The 16,201-nt window shown below is 40.0% G+C and overlaps 2 protein-coding genes across 3 annotated transcripts; both read right to left on the bottom strand.

Moving 5' to 3' along the window:
• Window positions 1-2,405: 2,405 nt before the first annotated feature.
• Window positions 2,406-7,015, bottom strand: fbxo30a (F-box protein 30a). 2 transcript variants are annotated; one of them, XM_086182904.1, is made up of 3 exons: window positions 6,966-7,015; window positions 3,781-5,838; window positions 2,406-2,978 (listed from the first exon to the last, which is right to left on the bottom strand). In XM_086182904.1, exons 2-3 carry the CDS (start codon window positions 5,782-5,784, stop codon window positions 2,775-2,777), a joined length of 2,208 nt encoding a protein of 735 aa, XP_086039030.1. In that variant the 5' UTR covers window positions 5,785-5,838; window positions 6,966-7,015; the 3' UTR covers window positions 2,406-2,774. The 2 variants fall into 2 exon arrangements, with proteins under 2 accessions (XP_086039030.1, XP_086039029.1); XM_086182903.1 differs by having other exon boundaries at window positions 6,830-7,000.
• A 1,094-nt stretch (window positions 7,016-8,109) lies between these two features.
• On the bottom strand, window positions 8,110-15,615 carry LOC147246242 (uromodulin). The gene is made up of 9 exons (XM_086183469.1): window positions 15,528-15,615; window positions 14,576-14,664; window positions 14,350-14,454; window positions 11,860-12,020; window positions 11,645-11,780; window positions 10,225-10,319; window positions 8,764-8,932; window positions 8,431-8,545; window positions 8,110-8,285 (listed from the first exon to the last, which is right to left on the bottom strand). The coding sequence occupies exons 1-9, from the start codon at window positions 15,613-15,615 to the stop codon at window positions 8,110-8,112; spliced, it is 1,134 nt and encodes a 377-aa protein (XP_086039595.1).
• Between the last annotated feature and the right edge of the window lie 586 nt (window positions 15,616-16,201).

Raw genomic sequence — 16,201 nt, 5'->3', positions numbered from 1 at the left:
AAACACTTCAAAGGAATATCTCTTTTTTTTTTCCTCCACGGTTACTCATCTGAAACAGCTAACTTTGTAGACTGCATTGCAAAACATTCCTTGAACAAGGGAACAAGATGTGTTACATCTGTTTTGGTTGTTAGACCTCCTTTCTTAATCCAAACTAAAAAGGTGTGTTCAAGTAGGATCACTCAACACTTTAAAAGAGCAGTATTTTCGGGGACCGCTCACTTGCAAACAAGTCATTTGTTAGACCAGGAATGCAACACACTTCTTTTGTGTTGTAGTCAACTGGACTATTTCAGTTTGAAGGTTCTTTGACGACTGAGAACCTTCATCAACACAGCAACACGCTATTATGTCGTCAGTAATACTGAGTGGTACACTAGATAGTTACAGAGCAACATTCTGGTACGTCAAACCAGACCATGTTTTCATCACTTTGGGAAAAGACATGCCATGACTGATAGGGACCAGAATTAGAGGAATCAACCCAATATTGAAAGCTGTGGCTTTAACCACCATACTGCTGCCATAAAATCATAAATGTTGATTGTCCATCCACTAAAATGCTTATGTTTGCCACGAATAGGCTGCGTTTCTTATTAGCAGTGTCTCTTATAATCTCTAAGCAAAGACAAACATGTCTAAGAGTAACTGTGAACATTTGGTCTGGGATGAGTACTGCCAGGTAAAGGCAAGTACGGTCAGGTAAGGCCAACAATTTCTGCTGAACACTGTTGATAAAAACACTTCCCAACAAAATGCAATTTGATTATCAAGTACTTTGGTGTGAAATATCTTTAATTCATGAAGATTTGTTTTTCCTCTGCATGATTTCTTGGTGAATCCAAAATCAGAAAATTCTAGCTATATAGTTGGAGTTGCTTGAAGCCAATAGGGACAAATGATCTCAAATAGGGAGCTGTAAAAATGTTAGTTTGGAAACTGCAGCATAAGTGTGACCAGCTCAAGCTTTCAGTTTAAATCTGCCTCACTTGCCAGACTCCACTGTTGGCTGTTTATATCCGTCTCCATTAGCTTTTAGTAATGAGGATGAAGCCACCTTTTTTTGGAATTCTTGATTCAAGTAATCATGCAGGGGAATTCAAGAGATCTAGCCTTAAGTACTTGATAAACAAATTTCACTTTTTAGGTGAAGGGTTTAACTTTAGTGTATATTACTTTAATTACACCATATTTTTTTGTTTCTGAATAAAAATTTGTTTTTGGCCATAATATATAGTACTACTCAATGCCGACTGCAAGTTGAAGAGAGAGGAGAGGCTTCTACATTGATGCAAACTAACAGGAATCACCATTTTTTGGATGTTGTTGTTGTTGACGTGCCCTAAGGGAGTGGGCATGGACTCAATAACTACCCCTGCCTGTCAGAGACAGGACTTCTTAGATTTGACAGGGAATACTGGCTTGAAAAAAATACATCTTAGTTGCTGGTCGGTGCTTCCACTCAATATTGGAACTCCAATACTTCTTATAGTCCCTATCAATCACTTCTACTCAAGACACAAGAAAACAGTGCCAAGATTAGAAACTATCGCAAAACTCCAAAATAATCAAGCAGCTGATGAATTGTGTCATATGTGATTAAATCTACTGACATTCTAAAACCCTGAGACACCAACACTCAAACAGTGGACATGTAGTGCCTGAAACAACAACTATGATAAATAGATGCTCATTACTGGAGGGAAGTGTGTGCCTGTTAGATTTCTTAACGCCTGGCCTGCAGGGTTTTTGAGGTCTGACAAAGTGAGACTGAAACCAGGTTTTCTCCTCACTGAACAGTCACTGCTGGATTCTCAAATTCACAGAGTACATTCATTGTTTAATTTGCTACATTTAGATTTTTTTTCTTATTTCTATAAACAACCTACAAAACTGCTGGTTATATATCAAAGTAGCTCAAATGTAATGCCATCCGGCTGGTGACTAGAATCACTTTATCTCACCTGACTAACGTGCCTGCCCGTTAGCCAAATAAAATAAAGATGGATGACCTTTGTTACTGATGTGACTTCAGCACCATGTCAACCCATAAAACGCTTTTAATATGACCACAGTGACATGTTTGTGTTGGTGAACTGATATCAAAAACCACAGTGAACATAGCTTGTAAAATGGCATATGTTGTGCACAGCTAACACAGATGTTTGGTCAGTCTTAAAAAATGTAGGAATAAAGCTGTGACATCTATGACCTCTAAGCACAACACATATCATCACTGTAGATATAAGATATTAAACTGTGCAGGATACCAGTAAACTGTCCCAGAGAGGAACAGTTGAGAACTCTCACCGAGATGTTCTAAACCACATGACCAGACGATCAAGTGTATCATATGTTAAGGCTCTGCTCTTCCTACTGATTTACCACAGTACTGTTTTTTGATAAATTTAAAAAAAAAAAAAAAGTCTCCATAAAAACATCTGACTACACAGAGTCAGAGTGGATAAGAGTAGAACCTGGTATTAATCCATCAGAGAGGACGATTCAAGGTTCTAGCTCTTCAATTTCCTTGTTTTCTGTGCTGGTCTGTGATGGAAGCTCATCACCCTTACTGGAAATAAATCAACCAGACAATGGCGTTGTCTTAGTTATGGGAGTGAAGTGGAGCAGTTTATATCTCCCAACCAGGAGTTTCTATTTTTTGGAGGATCTGAGGGATTGATATCTCTACAGTCTGTAAACACTGGAGGATAATACAATGGAGTTCTGAAGGTCTCAAATGTCCACAAGTTGATGTCATCTTACAAAACTGCTTATGCTACTGGTTTGAGGACCGAACGTAAACACCTTCCTTCTTTTGTGAGCTCTCTTGTAAAACACATGCAGGGCAGAGGTATTGCCTCCTCTCGGCGAGAAATTGTATTGAACTTGCACTTCTTGAGGTGGTCCGCCATGCTGGCAATATTGGCAAATTTCCATTCATTCACTGTACCAAAAGCTGTGCTGAATCTCCACACCTGAAAGACAAACATCAGACGACTGATTACTGGTTCTCATGTTTACAGCTCTTGAGATGCAGCAGGCAGGTGAATCTAGATAAAGGAACATTCAAACATTTCAAGATATAAGCTTACTGTCCATCCCCAGTGTCAGTCAGTAAGATAGATAACCCTTTCTCCTCTGTGCTCAAAAGACCCTCCTGAGACCAGATGACCACTAGTTGGTGGTAGTGGATGGGAAGTGTTAGCATGACTCCCTGAAAGGTCATCAAATAGGTTTTAATCCAGAACAGTATTTACCTGCAGTAACATTGCAAGGACTGTACACAACATTCACAAGGAAATAATTAAAATGATTTGACATTTAATTCTAGAATCAGAAGCACAGCTGGAACCGCTTTCCAGATGGGATGCAGAAAATGAACACCTCAAAGGACTTTTGAAGCGACAAACCAAGATCCTAAACTTGGTCAATTTCCATCAGGTTTACATTAGACAGTGGAGGAGGTAGGTTTTAGAGACTGGGATGGTCAGATCAAGCCATGCTAACCTGCCTATCCATGACCATATATTACACTAAGCTACCAAGAAATCAGGTGGTCTCTTATAGGTCTCAGCTCCCTAATTCTAAAACAATTCCACAATTTCATTTGGCAGACACTTCTTTCCAAAGCGACATACAATGGAGCACAGAGGAGAGGAGGATATAGATCCTCCTGTCTGACTGTGGGGAGAATGGACAATAAGAGTTACTTCCCAAAATGTTGGTGTGTTCCTTTAACTGGTATTTTTATAGGCTATGAAATTAACTGGTCCAAACCTTGTCCGTGATCTGCCATGAGGTAGAACCATCAACACGCCGTTTCTTCTCCCACAACAGGACAACCATGCCGCGCATCTGGAGCAGACTAGCACACACGTCTCTCATGGTTCTAGACACTCTGGACAGTTGACACAAGCTGAAGCTATCCAGGAAACAAGCTACATGTTGCAACACCTCAAATGGAAGACTGCTGAGATGGTCACAGGGAGAGTTTAAGTGGTAGGTGTTTCTTGGTAGGGTGTCCCCAGTTCTTAGGGGCAGACCAGGCTGAACCCCAAAAGAGCCAAGATGCCGGTCATGGATTATTCGGAAGCCTTGTACAGATGGACAGAAACGTCTCTGGGAGTAGGTGCAGCCATAATAGGCCAAGGGGCAGCGTTGCTCCATCCACCCATTGAGTCCAGCATGGATATCCCCATGAACGTTCTTAAAGTGAGACGAGAACTCATCCCTCCGGAACAACTGTCCACACACAAATGTGAACATAGAGCGTTGCTTGGTTTGGTATCGTGCCACACATTCAAGCACTAGATCTAGTCTGAGTGTGTGGAAGGGGCTGGGGTTGGAGAGCTGTGGACTGGCGTGATCACAGGCTGAGGCTGAAGCTATATCACCAACCATGGTGTTTGTTGCAAGGATGGCTGAGGGAAAGGAGAATGTCTGTGTACCAAAATCAATGTGGTAGCCATCTACAAACCTACTGTCTGAAATCCCTCTGCCCCCTGGAGAGTCTCCAAGGCAAAAGAGCAATGCAGCAGTGATGAGGTCGATGCCATGGAGACCCATGGGGTCATCTGCTACTTCTAGGTCAGATGTGTCAACTGCCTTGTCTTCCATCTTTGCTCTGAACAAGTAAGGATCTGACAACAGAGCCCGACGTCCATTAAATGTAAACATACTTATCCCTCTGAGCACTTCTACATTATGTAGTTTCCGCTCCAAGCATCTATACCTGAGTTCAGCAGGTAAGTGTTGCAAGAAATTATTCCTCACATGATCAGACAGCAGGAATGGCACCCGTGGTGAAAGGGGGACTTCCTGTGGCACTGGAGGTTCCAGTTCTACAACAGGCATGTAATTCTGAGGCATCTCTGGCCAGACGAGATTGGAATCATTTACTGGATCATCAATAATGTCTTCTTTCTCTTCAAAAAACAACTCCACAAAACCATTTTCTTCTGCCCATCCATTCCTATCGTCTCTGTCTGTTCCCACTGCGCAATCCACACCCCCCACAGCTCCCAGCTCACAATCTGAATCAGAGTCACTCTCTTGCATATCGACATTCTTTCCTCCTTCAGCAGCATAATCACCATGACAAGCACCATTTTCTCCATTGTGAAGTACTCCATTCTTATCAGTCTTTTCCCCATTTAAATTGCCAACAATTACATCAATATCCTTAGAATTAGTGAGGATGTCCAAGGCTGCAGCTAAACTTCTACTCGTCTCCACCGATGCCCTATACAACTCATTATAGGGCTCCTCTTCCATTTCCACTATTCCATTACCAAACACTGTCTCTGTTCCACTTGATGCTGTGGCCATTTTCTCATCGACTTCATTTTCTCCATTCTTTGACACAGTGGTTGTCACCTTTAGGGATTCCAATAGCATCCTCTGATCCTGCAGGGCCAAGGCCATGTCCAGTTGTTCCACCTCATCAAAATCTTTGCTCAAGTTTTCATAGGACTTGCGGTCAGCATAACTCACAGGCCAGCGGTTCCACTCCATAGTACAACAAACTATACTTGCAGGGCACGTTTCAAGATGTTGGGCCATCTTGATTCTTGCAATAGTGAATGGGCAGCCAAACCCACTGTTTAGGCATGGCAGCCTCTCATAAGGACACAGTAGGCGATGTTCCTCTAGTTTACATGAGTGAAAAACTGCCCCGCAGACAAGAGGGCAGCCGATGAGGTCACAGGAGATGCCTGCCTCTGGTCTTGCCATGCATCGCCTATTGATGCATTTAAGGCAGTGGGGATGCAGAGTCTCCATTTTTTTCTTATTTACTCCTTGCCCGGGCAGTTCTGGCAGGGAAATGGTTCAACCCTGAAATAAAAACCGTAAATACATTTGTTTCTTGAAAAAGCACACACATGCAGCATGCACATGGATCAGTCAGATGATGTCTAACATACTGCAATTCTATCATCCTGTGAACACAGGTCCCTGCCAAAATAATGTGAGGCAGCATGACTTAAAAGTATAGATCTTTTTCACAAATTATTTCAATAGAAAAACACAGCTGTAACTGAGGACATAAACTTTGTGTTGTAAGTAGTTTCAAATAGTTATTGGGTATAAGTGATAATGTACCATATATCTCATGTCAACATTTACACGTGGTCTGTCTCAGTTCATGTTTACAACTCTTGAGGCTGTTGTTGCTTATCATTTCATAACAGTCCTCTTTAGTTACATGGTAACACTGATTCATACAGCACTTCTAGGAAAACGTGAGTTTTAATCTGGGAGGTTGCACTTCATTCATGACGTTTGGTAAAAAGTCAGACACAAAATTTCACTATAAACAACCCACTAAGAAAAATGCAACTAATTTATGACTAACTTAATTATAAATAAACATCAGTTGGCAGTGTTACCTAAGTAAATAACTCTGTATGATAACGACAGCTAGGTGAATACACACCAAACAAGCACATAAACAAACACCAATAGCGTTGAAAGTCCGCCAAAACACAGAAGAACTATTGTTCTAAGTCTTTGGCCAGCCAGAGCAAATGCTAGATAAATTACGCAAGCATGGCTGGCAGGTTAGCAAACAGCTAAAAACACAAACAGAACAACACCGGCTTTTTTTTCTGAGTATTCAAAGCATGGGCATCTTCTGTACCGAAACAGTCTGCTTGGTCTGTCTGTCACTTGGAGTATTTGTATGACAACCTCAAAACAAACAGCGTTGACAACATGAGACACAAAACTTTTTTAAACAAAAGAACATCAACAACATGGCCAGCCAGCTAGCATGCTATAAATGTTAGCCTACTCAGTTAGCTGGTAGCTTCTAGAAAGTGCTTACCCGAATTACGGGGCTCTTCGAGCGCTTTTAGTTTGTATTTTAACTTATATCAGCTCCGCCGTCACCAACTGCACTAAAGAAGCAGTCGCATAAGCATCGCACGCAATTAAATATTTCCAAATCTTATTATACGCACAGGCAGCAGCTGCCTCTTCAGCTCTGAGACCTTCGATGGTGTGAGTCGGCGTTGAGCCTGCAGAGGGGCGCTGCAGTATCACGTCATCACGCAGAGGACGGCCATAGACGTAAACACATGAGAGAGCCCTGAAATAGACAGTCTGGGGAAAACCCTAAGGGCAGGCTTAAAGATTTTAATGATACTGACTTTTGCTAGGCAACAGGCAATCAAGGAGATACGGAGAAACGCTGTTAGTTTGGTATTATCAAGGTTTCTTTTTTCAAATTTACAATAAGAAAAATATAGAGTAAAAACCTTATACATATCATTTTATCATGGCTTTTACCTATATTTGTGTAATTAGTTGTGCAAGTCTTAATACCTGTGCACTATGAAAGCCCAATGACAACATCATATGACCTAGTACATGTAATATGAAATATATAGTGATGCCTTTTTTTTCTGAAAGATATCTATGTCCCTAAGTGTATCACTCAATGATTCACAATGGTATTAAAATAAGGCAAATAGATTGTTTATGTTTGTGTCCGTGGTGACCTGCAACTTGATCATATTGATCTCATTGATAATCAGACCACACACCAGACAGATATGTAGCAGAATAAAATTAAGTTGCAACAGACACACAAGGATAAAAAGTACAGTCTCATATAAAGGTAATGTGTATAATGTACTATTTTAGTTCCTTTAATATTAGAAATTTAGAACTCCAAGTTACATTTCTCATTATTAGTGATACTTGTTTCTGTGGCGCTATCTCTAAATATTTTGTTACACCAAGGTAGAGTAATCGATAAAAAGTATATTTATCAAGATGCTTGTACGCTTTTTGAGTGAATCTGAAAAGTAATAATCTATCAAGTAATTAAAGTCAAGTAAAAAGTACAGCATTTTGCAAAGAAGGTAGTGAAGAGGAATGATAAAGCACCACTGAGTAGAACAAAAGTAGAGTACAATTTTGAGGCACATCTCAAGTAAATGTTATCACAACTGAGAGAGTTAACATTTGAGGGAAACCTTTATTAAAGTTGATTACTTACAACTCAAGTGAACCATTTTACAAAGACAAATATTTGAAGGATTTTAATCACTATAATAAATCTCCATTTGTCCATATATGTACATTGGGAAGCTCACGAACTCAGGAGGCCACCTCTGAGATGTGGTGAATGTTGGAGAGGGTGAGCTGTGCCTCCTGCGTTGGGTAGAAACGCCTGGAGCGAATCCACAGCCTCCCAAACACCCCTGTGATCAGCAGCAAGATGACTAGCAGCCCTCCAAGGACAAAGGTCTCCACAGGGGGGACTCCGCCTGCATCTGCAGTGAAAAACCTCTTAGAATTTGCATGTGAATTGTACACAGTTATCTACCATCACTGCAATTTAAAGCTTTAAAGGTTTTAGATTCACATTAGCTCATGACTCTTTGACTCTTAAGAAAGATTAAAAAAAAAAAAACATACTCAGATTGGGCTTCTTGCTATCTTTCAGTAGTCGCCTTATTGGTCCATAAGACACTGTATGGGACAGAGGGATGTCTCTCCGCATCCTCATGAAGCCATCTTCACCGGAACAGTTCTGTTTGGCATATATGAAGCCAAATAAGTGAATCTATAATCTTTATCGTCAGATATTATGTATCTGAAATCAGGACAGTTTAGCTGCAAGTTCTCATAGCTGCAAATAATTTTAGGCTGTTGCAACTATTTTAAGGAGGTAAGCTGCACTTAGGCTACTTGTCTGAACTGGCCTCTGACAGCCAGCCTGAGGAATGGATGCTGCATGATTTTACTTACAGGCTGGCACAGCCCCGGGGTGTTGTGGCAGATCTGGATGTTACAGTGAAGAAAGACATTGGTGTAGGAGCTGCCCACAAATTTGAACATTTGTATCCTGAACATGGCTTCTGGACCCTGACCGTTCTTGAGCACACTCAGGGTTTGTTCGTTAGTCAACACAGGGCAGCTAAGAGAGGGAGACAAATAGGTCAAAGAGGACTAACGGTGGTGGTAGTGAGAATTTAAAGTAGAATGAAATACTGCATGTTGAAATGAAAGGGAAATCAAGAGGGGGGACATATTGTCAAGTTTTCTGATTGACTGCAAAGCTAACAATATAATGTAAACATGTGAAGGGGTTCACCGCAGCAGTACAGAGATATGTGTTTTCTTTCCCCTCTGCCACTGTGAAAACTTCATGCATTTCATTGCTCTCCTGTTGCTAACAGTACCAAATACTGCCTTGTTGTCAAGGACATGGACAGCTGTTGAGCTGAAACGCATATGGCCTCTCAGGCGGGAGTCACATGACCAGGCACTCAGAGTTGTTGTCTTGCCAGCTCTCCAAGCAACAAAATCTCTTATTTCAGATTTGACCAGCCGTCCAGTAAGAGGACTAAATGCTCTTTGGAAGTGTGGTGAAATAGCAGGGCTAGAGTGCACGAGACATGCAGGTTTCCACATAGGTGAATGCATCTTAACCTTCTTAGTTTATTTCTGAGTTGCAAGATGGCAATGGACCAGACTATGCCATGCCTGCTGTAATAATACTACGAATATTAAATTCACTTAGTAGAACTTTCCCAAAGATGATGTTGAAAGTGCAGTTCACACATAAAACAGTGCAAAAAGACTAAAAAGATTGTTGATTAGAAAAGAAAGTACAAAATAAAATAAAAATGCCCCCCCCCCCCCCCCCATGAAAATCAATAAAATGTACAGGCAAAAGCAGGGAGGTAAATGACAAAGATTCACACAAGTTTGATTTGGAGGTTTAAAGGGAGGCAGTGATTCAGCAAATCTGATATTCATGAGGATGGGGGATCTAACAGCACAGTAACCTTTGGTTCTTAGCCAAGACTCTGGGATAGATAGATAGTTTTAGCCACCAGAGTGCCTTCGATCATAAGAGGAGGACATTTCAGATGAATAAAGAGGTTGCAAAACCTTAACTGTTATTAAAAGTAATAAACTTACTCCTGTGTGTTGTTGCTACCCCCTTATTTAAAAGTTACTGGTTAAATTTGTTCAGGTTTGCTCTTATATAAACATAAAAACAAGAACTCATCATTGTACTTGGTATGATGGCGTTGTGAAATGGCTCATGGTTAATATGAGTAACGGCAACATACAGAGAACATTTCTAAATCAACATCTTATTTAAACAGCAATAAATCTGGTGAGGGGAATTTTGTTTTTCCCTGGCTGCTCATATTACACAGTACACACTGCCTTTGTTCCAACAGTCCTGAGGCAGACCTGTCTCTGATGAAGGTGTACTGGATGTTGCTGAATGGATCACTGGTCGGCGTGGCCCAGCATCTCTCCATACGCAGCATCAGGTGAGCCGGTACCTAGGAGACACACACTGTCAAATCAGTCTTCACACAAAGTAAACAGACTTCTACAATGATGACTCATGGTGAGTAAACAACAGCTGTAACAAGATGTTAAAGCAGGGCTCAAGTGACTATTTTATCATGGGTGGAGTGTTAGATTCCAGCTTTGCTCAGAGAATCTCGCCTTAGAAACGTGTTGCCTAATATCCTCTAACAACGTGCTTGACCTAATCCCAAAATAGCTGTCAATGATAATAATATTTCTGGAGAGATTTTAGTGCCAAATTTACACATTAAAGCTTTACAATCCAAGTTTTGATTATCATAATTTATATTCTTTTTGTATTACTATAACTTATAACGTGGAGGGCATGATTTTCACCCAACACAGCAGAGGGATGTAGTACTCCAAGGAAGAACTCAGTGATTTCAGGCAGATTATTCCCAGCACCACCTGCTGGCAACATGAAATTACATTTGTTTTTACACTTACACTTCCTCCAATGGCTGTAGACAGACAAAAAAAATAAGCGAGAATTGCAACATTTTTGTAAATATGGAGGCAACAAGAAATTACATATATATAAAAAGAGAAAAATCCCCTAAAAACAAGAAAACCTTTAACCATGGCAAGGTGGCAGGGTGATATTCTGCCATGGAACAAAAAATGTTTTAACTGGACTTCACTGGGGCAGATCTTTCCAAAATTCACCAGAGGGTATTTACAAGCTGAATTTAAGTCATTGTCATTATACCACTTAGTGGTTACAGGAAGTAACAAAGATGTGACAAAAATTGAATGATTTACATTTCATTTGTTGTCCTCCTCTCATGGACAACAACATAATATCTAGTGTCTTCTCCAGCACCATCTAGTGGGTGCAGGAAGAACTATATCTGTGCCACTGCGCATGCATTAATCTGCTTTTCCATGAAAAAAAAATCCAAATATATCAAATACCCCCCTCACTTCCCCAAACAGCCACTCATTTCAGTTTGCAGCTTAATTAGGGCTGAAAGTTGGACTTAATAGAGGTTTGCACTCTCTGATTGCGCTCTATTTATTTAATCTGAGTATTGCTGGAGCAAAGAAATTTACCTCCAAGGAACAATAAAGTACCAACCAACTGACTTAAAAATGTATTTCAGATATATAAGAATACTTAATATAACCATAACCATCTCCACATCTGAAAACACAGCTCACTTTATTGTTTAACATAATACTGGGCTTAATGTTAATTATAGGTATTTAGTTGAGATTCTTCAAGCCAGAATGAAATTTTTACACAGTTTTAACTCATTAGCGAGTCACGTGATGGGCAGTCGAGACAGATTACCATGAAAACTTTGACAAAGATGTCATCATCCAGGGTCAGTGAGGGCACAGTGGTCCACTTGTCCTGAAAAGCTTCATCTTTGAACAGCAGCATAGACACGGAGAAGTTGCCATCTTCTGTGTTCAAAGTGATGGTTCTGAAGAAATGAACAGAACTAAATTTTTAATAATCTCATGCTTGAATCAGGAAGGAGTCAGACTTTAAAGACTACCTACCTCACATCCACTCGAATCATGTTTTCTCCATTTGGTTGTTGGACCATGTAGTTCATGGGGTAGCGGCACACAAACGTTATGTTAATGTAGTTTCTGGTTATCACGTCAGAATCGTTGTTGTGTATGGTGTTAATGAACATGATGTGTGTATCATCTGAGGCCTGAGAAAAGAACAATCAAGACAATTATAAAAGTCAATAGAAATATCGTCAGCGACCAGCAGGAACAATGGAACAACATGTCAACATGACCAGTGCTTGCTGCAGTCTCTCCTTACTCTTTCCAAAATTAATGCGCTTTAGATGGACACATAAAAGGCCATCACAACAATATACTTTATAGATGTACTTTAAGGACATGAACACTCTTTTAATATAAGAGCATTTTTAAATAATTATTTTTATGTAGGCTTGTGTATTTATTCATTTATTTTAGACTACCACTTATCAGCTGGACTTGCACTACTATACATTAGATTGTCTTTTAAAGGATACAAAATTTCATTTTTTTCTTATGTATGAAGGTACATAAGTAAAAAAAAAACGTTACATGAATTGGTGAGACCTGGAATTCAAGCGTTGATGTCTTTGGTTACAAATTTAAGTTAATCTAGTTTGTGAAAAATGAAGTAAAAATTTTCCAAAGCGTAGGAAATCTATGGTACCAGCTCACTGGAGCTTCAATGAACATTTCAACTGCTTATGGTTCATTTTTAATAATCTATCGTTGATGTTTTACAGTACATCAAAAGAAGATAAAACATATCCATCATAATAACCTGAAGCCCAAACTGACATATTCTGATTACACTTTTACTCCAATCACGAGCTCCAAGCCCCTCAATAATTACTTTACTATTGCAAGTAGTGCCAAACTCCGCTATTTAAAAGATAGGACAATGAAATGTGTAGCATTCTTGCTTGAAAGTTGTCTAAAAATGATCCTGCTATCACAAGCTAAAGTAGAGTGATCAAGTTAAAAGAACATCTGTACCAACAGGGAACTGTCACAGTACTGATAGTGAAGCAAGGATACCAGTATAGGTCGCTGTATTACATCCACACTATACAATGTGGCTTTCAACTTTTGGGAATGTTCTAAATTTCAATGTGTTCACAAATGAATACATTTAAAGTAGGGCAGTGTCATGTCATCTCTTTCTGGAAGTCGTTTCAAGGGCCATCCTTGACGTAGTTCAAACCATAAACTGCAAGGTTAAAAGGTTGTGTGCACGGTTTGTCTGGGCCCCTGCTGGTCTCAGATGGAGGTTGGCCTCTTCAGTTGCTGAGACAGATTAATTGCCCCAGCTCTTGCACCATCTTTTACTACCTCTCGGTAAACACCCCACCCCCACCCCTACTCACACACACACACACACATACACACACACACCGCACCACAGAACCATGCTGCCACTTATCACCTCTTAATATGAAAGCTAGAGGCGGTTATCACTGAGGTTCTAACCTTTAAATCCACGTTTTCACACATTTCTTCTCTGATAGACAGGTTTAAGAGCTTCTCAGTTCAAGGTGAAAGGTAGAGTGACGATTCTTCTTCTTTGGCAACAGCCATGTAATCTAGATAGGGTTTACTTTCTACACCATCTGCAATAAACCCAATAAAACAGCAGAGATAGAGCACTGGGAGATTTTCTCTCTTGTCAAAGTTGTGTTAACCTTTTACTTGCTTTACAAGAAAAAAAAAGAAAAAGTCATGCATTCCGAGCATGAAATTCAAGGGCACTTTGGTATTTAATTGGGGATTTTATTTGGACAAGCTGGATTAAAATAATAAGGAGACTTGCTGGCCAGTGATTTATGGCCTTCCTATTCACTGAACCTCAACAAATAATCATCATTTCCATGTAAATCCTAATCATTTAGAAACGGGAGGCCATTCAGGGTGCCCCTTCCCTCTGGTCTGGGCTGTAACGGAGAAAGGGTTGAACAACACTACCCTTCTTCCTTGAAATACCCCCCCCCCCCCCCCACACACACACACACACACACTCATTTCTTTTCTCTCTGCTCCTCTCTGTTTGGGCTCAGACTATGTGCCTTTCTCTGTCCATCTTTTTATACTTGCGATGACTTAATTTCCCTGTCTGAACACAGACGCTCTCAGTCCGCATTTACGTCACTGCATTTTAATTACTCAAGTTATTTTTACTGTTATGTGGGGTGAAATAAATTGACTCAAGTAACTCCTTTTCTAGCACTGAAAAGATTCTGATGGGGGGGGGGGGGACTGGTTCCCACAACAACCGTGCACATCGTAAAATTCACAATTTATCGTGATGGGGATTTTATGTTGTAATAATGAGGAAACAAAGTGTAGTTTGTCTTTGTATTTGTTAAAGTCGATGTCTTTCTTTGTGAGGAGTCTTGTTCACATGCAATATATGATTAATTAAACTCTTAAATCCTAATCCTGAAATAGCTGGACAAGGTTTAGCCCAACTGTTGAGCATGAGATTGAGGGTCATACCATTATGGTGCCGCAGTCAGAGAGATTTGTAGGGATGCTGAAAACGTAGTCATCGCCAACCTCAACTCCACGGCACTCTGGATCATTTAAATGCAAATCCCAAACCTAAACAGAAGCAACACATTTTTAAAGTGAAATACAAAAAATATTAACTATCAACCCAAGGAAATTTCAAATCTATATGGAGGGAAACTAATTTGTTATTGTGTAATTGGTGCTCACTTACATAAACTGGTGGAACTTTACTGATGAAAAAAGCCCTGGGAATAAGAACCTCCATACGGTCATTGGTACAAATGACGGTTTCATTGAGCTCTACTAGAAAAAAGAGGGAAATAAAACATAAACTCAAAAAAAAAAATTAAGATAATGCAAAAAGATATTTGTATGACCTTTATAGATATAAATACTTCTTTAGGGTTAGGGTGTTACTCTCCCCAGATTTAACTAACCGTAATCCTGAATACCATTTACTTCATGGATTATCACATATTTAACTCACACGATCCATTTTTTTTCCCACACAGTCCAACCAAATATTTTCTATCTTTGTACTCTCAGCGTGTTAGGTCAGAAGGAAATGTTCGATATGTAAAACAGACACAACATAAGATGAAGTCTAAAATATGATGTGTGGTTTTAAACAATAGAAAGTCCAGTAGATGACAACATAAAATTATTAAAATCGCTCACTCTCAGCTACCCAAACATTAGTGCTTTAACCTGCAGAATCTCTCTCTCTCTCTCTATATATATATATATTTAAATGGTACAAATTAAAAAAACCTCTTCACAAAATAAAAATTACATTACATGTACATTTTTGCTTTTACTTTTCAGCTGCTAAGTATTTTCACACACTCAGAACAGCTTCATAACATGAAAACACAAAGCAATTTACCAAAATGTGGTTTAAATTTTTGAATCTGTATAACTTCATTAAAATGGCAAGGCCATGTATTCCTTGGATGGAAGAGATTTCATTTTTGCCACAAAACTATCAAAGTTCAATACCCAACCCAAATTGCTGTTTAACTTTACAAAATTAAAAGCATTATTTTGAAAATGTCAAAGGCTCTGTGCATGGGTCATCCATGCAAAACATGCACATTCATATCAGTCAGGTTTCCCTCAAACAGCGCGTTCCATGGTCTATCCTCAGTGATGTTATAACTCACCCTCTTCCTCAGGCTCCACATAGGCCCCTGAGATGACCATCCTCACGGTGAAGAGGAACCATGCTAAAAACAAACGGACAGGTGCCATCATCCTCCAGATTCCCCTGGCTGCTGCGCTTCTGGCACTCCAGTGTCTTCTGGCCCTCTCGTTGAACCTCTGTGAATCTTCTGGGACTATTCACCAAAGCTCGCTGTCACCACAAGACGTAATGCCCCTCTCTTACTCTAACCCTTGAAACACAGCTCTGATGAACTGGGAACCTCCCTCTGGCCTTAAAACACCAGCTTGAATGATGTCCCCACCAACAATGAGATTCCGCACATGAATAGGGAGGACTGAGTGGAGTCCAAGGTAACACGTATGTTACTGCCTACTGTAGCCATGTCCTCTTAGTAAACACCTTACAACTGCTACTTACTACAGGGAGCAACAAGAAGTCTGGTAACCATGCAAGGAGAAACAACAGTACCAGGCCGCTCCTCTTTGTTGTCTGCATCCTTTGTCTGGACATTTTAAAATCTTTACTGCTGCGGGAATCCCAGTCAGTCAGGCGAAAAGAAACTCATTACAAGTCTAGGGCAATTCAGCAATGAGGCCAAGGACCTACAAGTGTATATGTGTGGGGGAAGAGACAATAAAATACTTACAAACATTGGAAACCAAAGCATATTTC

The sequence above is a fragment of the Aulostomus chinensis genome, chromosome 17, assembly GCF_037954235.1.
Source record: "Aulostomus chinensis isolate RoL2024-O1b breed Wild chromosome 17, RoL_Achi_v1.0, whole genome shotgun sequence".
NCBI classification, from domain to species: Eukaryota; Metazoa; Chordata; class Actinopteri; order Syngnathiformes; family Aulostomidae; genus Aulostomus; species Aulostomus chinensis.
The sequence above is the reverse complement of the archived record's forward strand: the minus strand, read 5'-3'. Positions and strand labels throughout refer to the sequence as shown.